We start from the raw sequence: 16,159 nt of genomic DNA, 5'->3' as shown, positions 1-16,159 counted from the left end.
TAAAGTATCTGTTCGCCTTTGAACCTATCGACGTGCAAGATCTACGTTCTATGGCATATTTTGTTGAATTTATTCCAAAGCATTAAGGAACATGCATGAATAAAATAGAAATGACTCGACACAAAAAAGCTATCCTGCAATATTGTATTATATAAATGTCTAAAAAATTTCAGTAGAAAACCTTGGACGTTCGCAGTGTTAGACAACGCAACTAGATAGAAGTAATCTTAGACCCACAACCGAGCCTACCGTGAACTGGGTTCTAAACTAATACTCAGTTTGTGGGCACCCGAGGTATTAAAAAAAAGGTTGCCATAATGGCAGACAAAATATAGGAACTATTGACTTAATCTCGGCAAGCTATAGATATACGCTTCGTTTGTACTACTCCGTCGAACAAAGACTCGAGTAAACATGCCTTCTGCTTACCCAACTTCTGCTGCCAACAAAGAATGAACAACGAAATTAACGTCTGAGGACACAGAAAGTAGTAGCAAGCACTAGAAGAAAATACAGAAACACTTTCCGAGCACATCGAGATAGTGCATTGTGTTTGCGTTCAAGGTACACGACTTTCTGCTTGTTTTGCACATAACTGGTCTCGGCACCACACGTTGTGGATGACAATGCATGCAAGATGCCGCATCTTACGAGGTAATAGAGCGTAATTGTTGCACCACTAAAATATCAAAAGGTTGTGCAATGTGCGTTTATTTTTCCTTTTTTAAATAACAAGTTTTTTTTTTTTTTTCCCTTGCCGTTTTCTGTGGTCGACCGTACGTCCAATAACGCATTGCAGCTTGAATTTCGCTTGTTCTCACGTCGGAGTTTTCCTACCCTTGACCACTGGAAACATGAAAAATTTAGTCGACCTAACTGCCCATCGATTCGATAAATTCGTCTCGAAAATATTTTTAGAACAGAAGGAGAGTCACAGGGGCCTTCACGCCGTTGTGAGCATATGGAGCCCGCCTTTCTTCTGCAAACACACGTTTGTTAAACTTTGAAAAAATATTTTCTGATTCTGCCTCTAGGATGCACTTTCACGTGATCCCAGGATATCACCATTGAGTGGTAGCAGATCTTCCTTTTGGGACACGAACTGGAGACCTAATGGCAGTTTCACGCCATTGCGTTTTGAGTGGGATTGACTGCGCGTCACAACCGCTTACGACGAAAGGAGACACTGTCGTCATATATCGGGCAACCCTGGAACACTTTTGATCTGCGCATATTTTACGCAACATTCTTTCACCGTGGGCGGGAAGCCAACTCTGAAAATGTGATGATTGACCATTTCTCAGTGCGTAGCTTGGATCTCGCAAAGGCTGCGAAACTTTCGGTCTACTGTCCTACAGAAATTTGAAGCGCCAACAGATGGCGCCAGCATGCCAGTGTGTTCTCTAGAGAGCTTATCAATCGTTACGGAGAGCTTCCAACCGCTGGGTTGTGTGCTTCATGGGGCGCGCTTGCAATTCGAGCTGCGAGGTAGCAGTGGAAAGGGTCCATCGTCAGCAATCGTCTCCACCTCTCCACCTGTTTTCTTCCTCGCCACGCAACAACGCATGCGCACTTGCGACCAATCTCCGCAGGAGGCGTCCGCCAATAAAAGCCAAACGCTTCCCGCGGTTTGAGTTGCATGCTTTCTTCAATCTAAGCTCTCCGGTGTTCTCTTGTCGCGAGCGATCACTATAGTGGTTGTACGATGCAACCGTTGATCCCCCTCAAACCCAAATGGGTTTGAGGGGGATCATTGCAAGCAGCCGCGAAGATGCCACGGTTGAATACGCACCGTCCATGCGCGCCCTCACAGTCGCCCTCCTTGGAGATTTCGAAGCCGTCTGGGTTCATGCTGGGCATGATGTGGATGCGCGTGTTGTCCAGCAGGTTGCGGACGTACGCGTCCGTACTGTACCCGGTGAGCAGGTGCGTGATCAGATACACCATCAGCTGGCGGCCCACGACCTGCGAAAAGCGCACTGGCCACGTAGTACGTCATCGAATGGAAAACTTAAACTGGTAGTTTTCAATGAATTTCCGGTCAAACTGCTCGTACATTATACGCAAGACACGATGGCAAAATAATCTGCGGACCCGCCTGAAGCATGCTCAAAGCTGGTTTGCTTCAAACATGCTTCAAAGATGTCTGCAGGCAGGAGTGTCATAGAAGGAAGAACCCCGCATCAGACAGTGTCTCCAGACAGCCTTTGAAGGATGGACAAGCAGTGTGACCCCGACTTCAGACACTGCTTTTACATCACGCAAAAGGCAGTCTGCAAACCTATTCGAACGCCAGTCACCACGAGATCCGTGCTTCGAATGCCGCATGGCAACGTGTTCAAGGAGCAACGTGGGCACGCGGCATTCGAACCAAGGATATTGCGGTGACCCGTGTTTGCAGACTGTCTCTTGTAGGATATATGCGCTAGGGTGCCTTCATGTGCGCTTTGCTTAGGATGGAGACATCCGGCCCTTTTGTCCCGCACTTTCATTTTTATTTTTTGCTCAGAAGCGCGTGAAAGAGCGTGTGCCTGCACGCGTTTCTGGCGCTGACTGTGCTCTGGCGACATTTTGTTTTCGTCGATTTCTTTGTATTTTACCCGTGACCGCGTGCTGCCGGCATCGGGTACCACAAAGGGTGGCATCACCCTAAAGAGAAGGACATTGAGGCACCCTAGTGTGAGCAGTGTAACCCAGAGGCTTTAGGGTTTTCAATTGTACGTCGGCAGCTTAGAGGCTAAGTGTCGAGTGCAGTGTATTCCCCCATACTTTTGTGACACATTATCATCTACTGCTCGCTCCACGTACAACAAAAATTTGTTTGGGCTACCGTTTACGTCTTTCCATCGCATCTATCTCTTCCTAGAACCCTCTATATCTCTTACACTTAGCTAATGCAAACATTACAAAAAGAAAAGCTTTAGAAAGTGGACAAAGTTCCTTTATCACATCGTGCATTGAGAAATGCTGTAAAAAAAACGGCCATGTTCCCAAATTATGAAAAACCAAAAATTGAATTTCTTAGTTTCTGCGTTACTAAACATATTAGTACTAAGGTAGCGAATTGAGTGTGTTGGCAAACGTGATATATGACGAAAACAGCTCAAATGACGAAAACGTAGGAATGAAACGCACGACAGGGCGAAGCTGTACTCGCAACTAAAGTTTTATTAGCGAAGAAAATATAAACCAACAACCTAGACAGAGGCGCGTCGACGGCATGACGTAGTTCTCGTCCCGCGCTCCTGAGCTGACGAACCGACACTGCCGGCTCAGTCGCACGTGGAGTTTCAAAGTAGACGGTAAGTTGCACATTTTCTTTTTTACCGCTGCACTTTGTTAATATGCACCAAATGTAGTAAGTTTTAATTTGTATTAATAAATTTGCTTACCAAAAAGCGAATCCGACTGCTGTAAATGTGACGCGGTCAGTGCCGGCGCAGCTTTACTGTATTTGTTTCTTGCTCGCAGAACAAGAGAAAAAGAAATAATGGGAGATAGATTGATATGTGGTAACCACAAGCGGTCTAAGTTGTTAAAGCTAAAGTGCCTTTATGTGCCGGCTAGTTAGAACTGCCGCGACCGGCCGCTCGTGCTGGAGCAGCCGGCGGACAGTACGCTAACAGCGACGGCACCGCATCGTTCTTCAAAGACGCATGTTTCGTGGAGAAACCCGCAGCAGTCAACCGCCGCAGATCCCGTGTGTGGGTGTCTGTCGTAAAGTGGTGGGAGCAGAGCTTCGCGATGGAGCTCGGAGTCCCCGGTTTTCTGAAGTCTATCCGGTGAACGGCACCGATCCACACCCTGTGCCTCTTCCGGTCTCTTGGGAACTGGTGGAACCGCAGCTCCGGGGTTGCGCACCAGATTGTTCATGCAACCCACAGCACTACAAATCACGCTCGACATTGCCCAACGCGAATCCGGCGAGTCTTTCCGGCTCCACGACACGCGTGTGAGTGAGCAGCACTGCTTCGCTCTTTTCCGCGAGGTCGAGGAAGCTATGCTGGAGTTAAATGAACTGCCAGGATGCAACTAAAAATAGGAGAACACAGGGTAACACGGTAAGCACCTCTTGCCGTCAGCAGAATCGCAGAATGCCACGGGAAACGAAGCGTCCGCGGCGTTTTGTACGAGAGCACAGGACGAAACCTACGTCATTGCCCAGTGTTGCTTCACTAGCTTACCTGGTGCCAGCGTTTCTCACCCGCTGTCGGGAGCTAAGCGAGCCGGAAGAACATTTTTAATATAGGTTTTAATCGGGAATGCAGCGTCCGTTTTACGTGATATTTCAGGTATGACCGTATTTGGCCCCCGAAGCGATATCAGCCATTTCTATAGGGTCGGCTTTTTTAGTGTAGTTGCCCTTTAAGGTGCCGTTTGGCGAGCCTCGCTCTATGGGACAGTTAATGCTTTCGCATTAATAAAACTTAAGGTGTGAGTGCAGCTTTGTCCTGTCGCGTATGTTCCTTCCCTTTGACTTCTTCGTTTGAGCTGTTTTCATCATGTATTAATAAACATATTAGTAATTAACACTGACTTGGTATCGCCGTAAAATAGTAGAGAAAAGGGTGCGGACTACACACACTTATTGACAATAAATTTGGCTATGAGCAGCATATGTTTCATTAAAGAAGGCTTGACTTTCGAAGGTATCCACGTGACAAGTGAATATCATTTGTTGCTTGCTTTGACATTTTTGTTCCCTAAATAATGACGCTGGTTTCTTTTAATTTTACCCCTCCTCCCAAAAGACAACCAAATTACTTTAGTGTCTATATTCTAGTTCGTAGTTCGTGTGCCCATTCCGTGGTAAAGATGTTTTTATGGAGATACCTGTAAGCTATATTGTAGTATTCACAGAAATATGAAACATTTAGTATCCTGTTCCTTTGTATATACTTTGCAGTTTATACATGCTCTAAATTGCGGGGGTAGAGGCCCACTCAGGCAGAAGTGCCCTTTGCTACTTCATTCCCGCATGGCTTAGTTAATAGGAACTCAATTAAAGAGCAAGCTCTCTCTCAACCTTGTTTTAAGTTTACCCATCAAGACAATAAGAAACGCTGTCCACATTTGCAAGTTCCCTAAGGAGTGAAGCTCGCGAGCTTAGCGATTTCATGACGTTCCTTTATTATTCCAGGATGATCGCTTTTAAATATACCGTTGCTTGGTTCTGTTTTTTTAAAGCCTAGTATGCACTGGTGGTCTCGTGAGCGCAATGACCCTAACATAAGGACTTGTAGCAGAACTCTTTTAAACATGGTCAGTATGTTATAATACTAATTATTATTTATTTGATATCGGGTACATGATGAAAGCAGACCGAGAAAAAAATCAATTCAGCGATATATATTTATTTAAAAACGGAAACAATTATAAAATGCATATATACTCAATTTTACAATTCGAAACTCACTTTGCCACGCAGTAAAAAAAGCTGCTCCGACAACCATTCATAGGCGGACTGAGCATGAAGCTGCAATTTCATATAATATTCAAAAACTAAAATGGGCACACTTCTCAAATTCATGTAAAAATTACAAACTACCAAAAAATAAAATAATAATAAAGTACAAGGTATGACGCTAAGTAAAATATTTACATGTATTCACTCTTAAAAAAAGTCTCGAGTATCTTTCGTTTTTGATGTTAGAGGCTGGATGCTTTGAGCGTTTAAATAATTAAGTAGGTTAGGAAGAATGTGCGATAGACTCCGCTCCCCGCAGGTTCTACAACTGTATACTCTCCACTTATCTATGCTACGAGTAGGGTATGTTGGCGATATCGTCGTTGGGGAAACCAGTTCAACAAGATTACGAACATTTTTTTTACCTATATCTTATACATAAACAAAATTCGGGCAAATTATATACTGGTATCACATTCAGGCTTGTAGAAACAGCACTGCCGGGGTGATCGTTCATTCATTCATTCATTTGCTTTATTTTCCGAGCCACACAAACAATTACGCGCATTTTTAGTGGTGTCCTACGTCACAATACTAAGAGTTCACATCTCAAGAACAAATTTTGACTCGTCAGAATGAAATTAAGGCGTCAACGAACTTTCTAAATGTTTGATCGCATTCAAAAATAGCAATATCAAATTAATCTAAGATGGATTCGAATTCGTTAAAAATCCGGTTGCGGACGGCTAATGGAATCAGTGTTGTGTAAAACAGAAGGATAAAACAATGAGCGTATACGACTAGACCTTTGAGGAACACGAAGTAGTACACAAGTTAGTCGCGCTGTGCGGTCAACAACATCGTTAACACCCTTATGAAAAAACATGAAATCACGTATCAACCGTCTAATATTCAAACCGTCTATTTCATACTATATGTATCTGTTACCCAAAAATCGGTTGCACATTATACTAACCGGCTATTGCACATCATATGTAATCTGTCGTGGGAGGGATTACATATAATACGGAGCATTTTTTTTGTAGGGTGTTCTCAGGTAAGGTCGGTCATAGTGGTGTCACACCTATTTATTGTTTTCAATAAAGTTTCTATGAGGTCGAGAAATGTGTCCATACAACTGTAAAAGGTTACTTTTGCAATAAACTTTTGTATTTGTGAAAATAAAAAAATCGCGCTTAAGTGAGGTTGAAAACAGCACTTTCCCAATTTCGTGTTGACGCAACTTTGAACGCACCTGGAACAAAGAATACAATTGTCTACGTGAAGAATTTTATTGAAGAAAACAAAGAAAGAAAAAACATAAAAAAATAAAAACATTTCTTCACCTTATTCCAATTTAAACCACCTTATTACAATTTATGGATTTCTGTGCCCTCCGTCATATCACTGTTAACCCTAAAACTTTCGGTACGTGACAAGCCGGACACTCGTAGAACGATGATTTCTTAATATATACATTAGTGATTCAAAACTATCGAACAAGTTACCATCAATATGATCAATAGTTTTGTTTCTTAGAACAATCGAAAGTGTCGAAAACTATATATAGTGGATTATCGATGTTACATCGATAGTGTTATCGATAGTTGACTAGCGATAGTTCCATCGATAGTTATTATTGATAGTTTACTATCGATAGTACTATCAATACATATCGACGGTCGAGTGTCGTTTTACTATCGATGCTAACGAAAGAGAACTATCGTCGTACGATTATGAAAGCACTGCCGGAAAATGGAGTCACGACGGATACGTACGGGCAGACAACGCGGGGTACTGGGAAAAATGTGAAATCGAAAAAAAAACAAAAAAACTTAAAGTTGCATATTCTTGAAATTAATTTAGAGATAAAACAGAAATGCCATTTAGACTGGCTGAAAGAAATATAAACTCTAACCAAGTTTGAATAAAAACAAAATACCCTACGTTTCGGGACCAGCTCGGTCCCTTGGTCACGGGCACCGTGGAAGAAATACATCTTAGGTGATGACTCTCTGTCCGATGCGGCGACCACATTATGTTCGGCGCACCGAGCGCGCTTCACTCGCACGGGTATAGACGGCGCCCACGTATAGAGGGGCTTGTGAAGGCTGGTATAGGGGGCTTGTAAAGGAAATTATGCCTTCTTTATTCGGTCCCTGTGTACTGCGTGATTAAATAATGGACTTAAGTTGGCGCATTGGCACTGATTGCCTTTTCCCTCGTGCGGTTAATGTTTTTTTAAACGAGAACATTCCGATGATGACTCAAGGTGACCAAAACACTCGTATAAACACAAAACCTCCCGACGCAATCTATTGGGCTTTCAATAATTCCGTTAAACAGCTGGGTCGTGCTCGCATGTTTTGTCCAATAGCATGTTTGGTGACAGTTCTGTAAATTGTTTACACACATTCCGTGGCTTTATAGGGTCGGGAGGTTTTTTCCATCCTGCTCCTGGCTTCTTATTTAAATTATTTTTAATAATCTTACATAGTGGGGCCTAAATAATTCTTTACATGCACAGAAAGGTATTTGCATTACAAATGGTTTATACAAACAATGTTAACTGGTACTGTGGTACATACAAACCATGTGAGTAGAAAACATTTTTATTTATGATGACATAATGACTTATATGATGACCCAGTATGATGACACACTGGCTGAAATGTTGACACAGCGACTGAAAGTCAAACAGTACTAGTGGTTATAGGACGTAAATCACTTTTCGTCTATACACTCACAATATGGCGTCACCCCGTCTTACTTCGGTACTTCAGGCAGCCAGAGAAAATGCTCGGAACAGCCTCTACAGATATCAGGGGCTTATTTGCAGCATGGGGGAGAACGCTCCCACAGAATTCCAAATGATACCATTTCGATATCAGTTCGTCGGGGAAATGATTGGCACAAACATGATCACTAGGTAGTACCTTGCGATCGGCCCTCGGAATCGCACGACGCCACTGCTCCAGGCGAGCGTCATTCGATGGAGCTTTAAACAAGGACACTCGCTCTGCAGAGTTCCGGTACCCCGGATTGCGGTACCCCGGAAGCACGTCTTTCCCACCCTAATAGCATAACCTCTTCTTTTTCTTCGGGTTAAGGCTCACCTTCGTGCACGACGGTGGCACTTGTGATCGACACAGCACCAAAGCAAAACACGAGGCCAGCCACTAGCCGCACACCACCACCACACCGCGAAAAAGGCGAGCGCGCTACGCCGCCAGCACCGTGGCCGCCGAGGAGGGACCTCATACCCATTGCTCAGCGCAGCCCGCGGCGGCGCGGAACTAACTACTCCTGGTTCGAGGCTAGCTCCGAACACGATCGGGTCGCTCGCTCCCCGCGGGAAGAGCGGTCAGAGTCATCACCTAAATGTATCACTTCCACCGTGGTCACGGGTGACTATGGGTTGGGTGAATCTTCTTCGTCGTCTTCATCTATATCATCTTAATAATCTTAAACTTCATCTTCATCAAGAATATCCAGCGGTGGAACTCGGTTCGGAAGGTTGCGCCCCTGTTTTTCCGTAAGTCGACGAAGCCCTGAGACGTATACGCTTGGAAGAGTGCCCGATGATCTGTTGACGTTTTCTTTTGTTGTTTGAATATACCAGGATTCCAGGTGCAGACGTCTACGCCAGTGTTTTTCGTGGCCAGAATCTCGCTCTTGTCGAACGGCGAGATTCTGACCACTGGGACTGCCCGCAATAAAACGTCACGTAGGCAGCACCGGCGTTTCCTTAAAATATTAAGAGGCTATAGATATATAGGACATTGTTTTTCCATTAGCAACCAACGTATACGTTAACCCGTAGTTCGCTAAGTGATTGGGAAATAATACGACGCGCTCCGCTTGGTACGTCGGTAGCGTTCTTACCTCATTGCCGTGCATGTTGGCCACGTATTTGACGTTGGGCTTAAGCAGAGGCTCTTCGTGCGGCTCTTTGGTGATGAGGAGAACCCAGAGGTCCCGGTCTGGAAAGACGGACGCGAGTCGAACAAAGGCGCAGATAACTTGAGCGAATGGTGCGACCAGGGTTGGAAGGGTACTTCAAATTATTTCGAATAATATTCTAATAATATTGATCATGGTGTGTACACAAGAAACACTAAGCCTGGATATGGTACATTGTCGTAGGATTAAACAATACGTACAAAGCAGCAAAAATTATTGACAATCAACGTTGCATTTATGCAGACACTATAGTCGGTAACAAGTTAAGAATAAAGTGGAAGCTCCTCCGGTCTCTTTCCACTTTGGCAAAGTGAACGCTGGAAAGGAGGCGACCACCTAGCCAGCGTTCACTTTTCTTAGGTAAAAATAGGTGGGAGGAGCTTCTTAGCCTGTCACCTAATGTATTGTGTTTATTGCTCGTCCAAAAGTGGTAATGTCATAAAATAGTGTGTATTGCATATTGGTCTAGCCTTTTTTTTTACTATCAAATTGCGTTTTCGTAATGTGCGATGTATTCTAGAAAGCCAACAGATAAAAAATACTTTAAGAGCGACTTTACCCGGGAGAAACCATGAAAGTAAACAGTGCCTAAAAGCAGCGGCCATTGAACCGCAGCGTTGACAACCTTACGATAAATCATTTTAAAGATGTCAACTAAACAGTGTCTTTCATCATGAGAGGTAGAACGACCTTATACCCACTAACATCTTAGAGCAGGTCGAACAAGCTCCTGCAGAAAGAAGCAAGCTGCCGCAGTCAAAGACTCAAACTCGGAAATCATTTCTATTAATGGGGCACTAAAGTGCTTTTTGAGATCCTCGTTTTATTGCCAAAATTCAATCTACGAGCTCTAAGCACTCTAAAAAAAAACAAAAAAAAAAACCGGCTAGTAACTCACGCCAGGCCGATTTGCGTATTAAGAAAGTGATACGTGTCGGGAACTTTGATCACTTTTCAAATATCCAAATCGGTCGCGCATGAATGTAATCGTGTTTCTATTTATTAGGGTTCTTAGAGCTCGTAGATTAAGTTATAACCATAAAAAGAGGATCTCAGACAGCACTTTAGTGCCCCTTTTTGGTCAAGCAGGACCTGGTGATTTGCAGCCGAACCTTTGATATTGAAAGATAGCCAAAAGCACTCTCGGCAATAGACCCTCTTCCAAAGTTCATCGAGGAACCTTGGCGGCGGTCGCCATTTCTTGGGCACGAAGCGCACGATTGGCTTCAGTTCCTCGCCGAACGCTGGCGCAGCCCTCCCGTCTAATGCATGCCCAGAGTACGCACCCAAGCAATGGCGGACCAGGATAATTTGTGCAGCCACTACAAGATGGCGCGCACTTTTAAAGAGCGGATATTGGTCAACTGCCCGAGTGAAAACAGCCTATAGTCGCTGACAGCTTAAGAAACGACGGTGGTGGTGGGTCCCGGGCATCTGATTACCGCTCCTCAGCCAATCAGAGTACAGCACTTGCCGATAAGACTGCCAGACAACCGATCACAAAGCAAGAAGGGTAGACATAAAAAGCTATGCCCCACGCGTGTTTAGCTGACGGCGACTGTAAATTGAAAGGCGTGGTGTACTGGTTTTTTAAAGTCATCTACTGGCGGTCAGCGCGGGTCACAGATTGGGGACGAATGATGCGGCAGCGTTGGGCCGGACCTCGCTTCCAGTCAGTTGGAACTACGAGACGCCGTCTGAGTTGTGACATTAAGCAATGCAAGCGTGACGTTTTGGATTGCTTAATGTCACAACTCCGACTGCGTTTTTTGTTAGAAAACATGATTGCGCTTTGAAGACGGGGACATAGGAAGGACAGACACCACAGAGCCCTACTTTCAACTGATATAATTCCAGAACCTCAGCGTAGAAACACACTGCGTCACCGCATCACATCTCAACCAATCCGTGGCCCCGCCATGGACCGCAAGTACGCCAACTCCTTATCCGCCAAGTCAATTGACACCACACTGACACAACACGTGCCGGAACTATTTATAGCGTCAGCCTCCATAATCTCTCTAACAGTCCTATCTATGTGCCACTGTTAGAGAGACTACGGAGGCTGACAGCTATAAATAGTTCCGGCACGTGTTGTGTCACTGTGGCGTCAATTGACTTGGCGGATAAGGAGTTGGCGTACTTGCGGTCCGTGGCAGGGCCACGGGTTGGTTGAGATGTGGTGCGGTGACGCAGTGTGTTTCTACGCTGAGGTTCTGGAATTAAATCAGTTGAAAGTAGTGCTCTGTGGTGTCTGTCCTTCCTATGTCCCCGTCTTCAAAGCGCAATCATGTTTTCTAACGTACCATACCAACTTGCCCAACAATCAGCACTTGCGTTTTTTGGTCTAAACATACGTCTCGGCACCGCCATTCGCTGAGCTGCCTCCGTAAGTTGCGGTGATTGGCTCTCCGAGTGTTGTGCGGGAAAGCAGACGCACGGGCATTTTTTAGAGTGTACTTCGTTTCACTAAGTCCAGACGCACCTGATGCTATGAGCTGATGGGACCAATCGAACAGTGTGAAAAGCGCAAGTCACTGAATCTTTCCTGTACGTGATTGATTCGGCGATGATAGACCACGATACGACACTTGACGAACACCATGACGTTGCACTTTTTGCGCTGTTTGATTGGTCTCATCGGCTCGCAGCGTCGGCTGCGTCTTGACTTAAAGGCTGACGAACAGCCAGAAAGATGGAAACTCTCTCAATTGCCATTCGAGAAACATAGAGCCCCTCCTCCTTTTTGCTGGGGGTAGCTCAGGGACTCGCTCCCGTGAAGAGAGGAGAGAGGAGTGCGAGAGGGAATGGAGAGAAGGAAACGGGGATCCCGTTTTCCGCCCAGGAGAAGACGATTCTGCAGGTCGGCCTTTAAAGGGTAACTGCAAAGAAAAAATAGTTTTTTTTTAAACAGCCTAATTGGGACAAGCATGTCACAAAACAAATGTTCCGCGAAAAAAAAAAAAATTTTATCAATATTTACGCCACAGGACGTAATTTAGTAGAGTCAGAATTTCTCCACATTTGAAACTCCCGCTCTTTCGACCCCCGCGGAAGAGGAGTACGCCCCGCCCCTCACTCTCCTTGCGTTGCGGAGTTGAACGACGCAGCGTCTCGACTTCCGGCAAGATCTGGCAACCACGCCAGGCCGTGGTATTTTTTTGGTTTGACGCGGTTTGCGAGCACATGTTGGCACATGTAGCGAAGACGTGACCGGAGAAGTGCCCCTGTGATGTTCCCGGAAGATGGAAAGTATCGTTCGAAATCGTCGTGCGCGCTTTCAAAGCGAAGGGAGTCACGTAATCCACAAGTGCGCAACCACGAGCCAAGGTTCACGACAGCGCTGCGTTGGTTTCGGCGATCTCGTTCCGTTTGGTGCAACACGGCGATGAGACAGAGCTGAAACGTTTGTGGTGTGTGTAATGCGGTGCTAACACGGAGCGCAAATTGGTTGTTGTGGGGTTGACGTTCAACCAGTTAAGTCCCGTCGTCGTCAGCTGATCCAGTCAAACTGGTCCGGGAGGACGCTGGGAGCGTTCTTAAAAGTAAATCTGCCTCGTTCTGTTTCAAAATGTGGAAGTTTCCCGACGCATTCCGTGAGTAAAAAGCTGCGGGCGTTTTCAACAAAATTACTACGTTTTAATTGAACAATGGACTCCGCATTGTTGTCCTAAATCTGCCGTTTTTATGCTTCGTGTTGGACTGCGTTTGCACAGCGACGTGTTGCATCGTGCGGTGTGAATAAATTGGCACGATTTCGTACCTGCCTACAGATGCATGAACTGAGACCATTTTTATGTAGTGGACATAGTGCTTTTTTTATTTTCTGTCTAGTCGCGGACGTTAGGTGCACACGGGGCGAATCTCGACGGCCTCCAGAGCGATATGACGAGAACGTAACTGGACACGTTTGTCGCTAAGCGAACGCCCGATTGCCTCCACCCAAATAGCATTCCTTTCGGGGCGACATGGCTGCTGGAAGGCTCACTGTCGGGATCACGCATCTAACATCTCCGAAAAGTCAGCATTTGCACGCACAAACAAACAAGCAAAAAAAAAAAAAAAAGCACGCTAAGCAAGCAAGGAGGAAAACGAAAGAACCGCGCTATGAAAGCCAAAACCCCGCGTCGCTTCCTATCACTAACACCTGCGACAGCTGCGAAACACACACTACTTCACTTCAAGAAGTCTCACTCAAGCACCTGGGTCAGCACGAAACGACGAAACACTGATCACTTCGGCGAAACGATTAGTCGAGGTAGGCGAGACAGGCGGGAGCAGACTTCGGCGGCCATGAAAGATGGCAAAGCTTTTGTTTGTATGAATCCAAACGGAAGTGCCCGTCTTGTAAACCTTTTGTAAAGAATAATAACTCTCATCACATGGGTTATTCTTTAAACGTAAAAATATGCCGCTCAAAAGGAAATTGCAACGAATAACAAAGGTTTAACAACCAAGATCTAAGCTGTCAATCAAACTCTTAGCCAATGAGAACCTTTTGGGATTGACGTCACATAATCACAACTTCGTGGCGCGCGATCTAAAACGGGCGAAATAGCCGCAAACTAAAATCAGTCTCACGCAATAAATATTGCTGTAAAAAATGTTTTTTCTCGCGGAAAAATTGTTTTTTGACATGCTTGTCCCAATTAGGCTATTTAAAAAAAAAAACTTTTTTTTCTTTGCAGTTACCCTTTAAGGTGAAAAGAAGTATAGTAATGGAGTAAATTTGTCTTTCTCTGGTAGATCGACGCGTGGCTTACTTTCGACGGACTTTCCAACGCTGTAGAGCTTGGTGAAGTCCGGGTAGTTGGTGCTCACATTGCGCAGAAAGGCCGTCATTTCCTCGTAGTTGTAGTAGGAGTAATCGTTACGCTTCTTGCCTCCCGTGCTTTTCCCGCGCACGTGCTTCACGGCGCTTAGGTACAGAAGGACGCACATGAGAGCCAGCCCCGACGCGCACCAGTTGGAAGGCCGCATACTGACGGAACCTGCGAAAGTAGAGGACATGCATTCCGGAGTCAGGCAGATCAAAACACGCACACTTATAAACGTGTTTTCATCATTAATACATAAGAATGGCAATCTGGGCTAGTTGGTTCATGATAACTTTCAGGGCGCCGAAAATACACAAGGACAAGAAACAAGAAAGGAGACGAAAACAAGGCGCACTCGCAACTGGCGTTTTTGAAAAAAACCACTCTCTTATATGCTCATGGGAAAAAACACAGTCATACTACACAGTCATACTACATCCGGTGTAGCCCCCTTCGTAAAAAAGTGTGCTCTTTTGCCGATAGTGACACAGAGGTGTCACTAATGCAGTCCTTGCCTTTCTCTTTTATTTAGAAGGCCTCATGCAGCTCCCTCGAAATCCGATCGGCGTATCTGGCCAAAAACCTTGTGTCACTGAATGACGGTGTGCACGAGCAACAGCTGCAGTGCGTGGCGAAGTGCCCGACGGGGTAGCCCATGTAGCCGCAGCATGTTCGCGGGCGCGATCATTAAAACATCTGCCCGTTTGGCCAAACGGGCAGATGTTTTAAAGGGATACTGAAGCGAAACTTGGAATACACTTATTATGGTCAGAAATAGGTTTAATATGATCAATGATATCCGTAAATCATACTTGCGCTTTTGTAGTTTGAACGGATGGCTATATTTTTCACCCTGAAGGGCCCGATTGGGTGCGCGCTCAAAAATCAGCCATCGGAGAGCGCGATGCGTCTTGGGATATTGGGCACATTCGTGACGTCACCTGTGCCAGACGGGAAAGTCTACGGCGTGGATGTTGTGGTTACGAGCGTTGCCACTTGGCGGCGCGTCGACGATTTACGACCTGTGACAACGAGGCCGTTTGAGGTGCGCAAGGGCTGCACGCACGCTGCACCACGCGGCAAGTCGGCAACCACGGCACCACCGACAAAACCAGCTCTGAGGCCGGATTCTCACAGCGAACTTACGACGAAAAAAGTGCGTACGACAAATTTGAGAGAAAACCCGTATTCTCGAAACGAAATTGTCATAACTTTTGACTAGGTTACGACAGAATCCTACGACAGCTCCGCAGCTGTCTTACGCACTTTTTACGATCAAATCAACAAAACCGACAGCGTCGCTCAGTTACTCGGTAGCGACGACCAACGTACATTAATTTTTCTACTGGCTCTTCTCGTGCGCCCCGACTTCAACCAGCAAGGAAAAAGGAAGGCGTACTTGAAACAGACCACGACGATCAAGAACGCAGGATCCACAAATACCCGAGAAGAGCTACAACGTCCACGATTCTACCGACCAAGTGAGCTCGGCAGAATATAGTAGGCCTAGCAGCAATCACCGACTCGGCGCACCGTTGCACCGGCGGTCCTTGGCCAAGACCGTCTGCCCATGACCGGCTGGCCTGCTGAATGGAATATGCCCGCGTGACCCTTGTGGACCCTTCCCGGATGAATAGTTTGATCCCTGAACTAAATTTCAGAGGTCAATCTTTTCCCCTTATCATCTCGATCTCCTTGTTTTCCAAGACAGCGGTTGCGAACGCTGACGTCGAGAAGGGACTCTCTTTGATTCTATCTCCTCAAATAAACGCCATACGGATTACCTTCGCAACACGGTATGCATGTATGGCATACTAATAACAAAGTGTACACTTTGTTATTAGTATGACATTTTTATTCTGACGCGACGCTACGTCACTGTCGAGCTATAGCAGTTCGTGGGAGCTACGCGATGTCTGTCCAACCTTTCTTTGCCGAGTGTCATGTCAGTATTGAGTTGCAATCGTGAATG

The 16,159-nt window shown here is 45.6% G+C and overlaps 1 protein-coding gene across 1 annotated transcript in view; it reads right to left on the bottom strand.

Annotated features, from left to right (window-relative positions):
• Positions 1–14,350, bottom strand: part of LOC8026778 (carboxypeptidase M-like) — a 42,546-nt gene extending 28,196 nt beyond the window's left edge. The window contains exons 1-3 of the mRNA XM_040214340.1: positions 14,134–14,350; positions 9,293–9,390; positions 1,793–1,965 (exon numbers count right to left, since the gene is read on the bottom strand). Coding sequence (XP_040070274.1) covers positions 1,793–1,965; positions 9,293–9,390; positions 14,134–14,350 — 488 coding nt within the window. The remainder of the gene's footprint in view (positions 1–1,792; positions 1,966–9,292; positions 9,391–14,133) is intronic.
• Between the last annotated feature and the right edge of the window lie 1,809 nt (positions 14,351–16,159).

This window comes from Ixodes scapularis, unplaced genomic scaffold, assembly GCF_016920785.2.
Source record: "Ixodes scapularis isolate PalLabHiFi unplaced genomic scaffold, ASM1692078v2 PGA_scaffold10__122_contigs__length_95168666, whole genome shotgun sequence".
Lineage (NCBI taxonomy): Eukaryota > Metazoa > Arthropoda > Arachnida > Ixodida > Ixodidae > Ixodes > Ixodes scapularis.
Note: the sequence above shows the minus strand (reverse complement) of the source record. Positions and strands in the feature narration are given on the sequence as shown.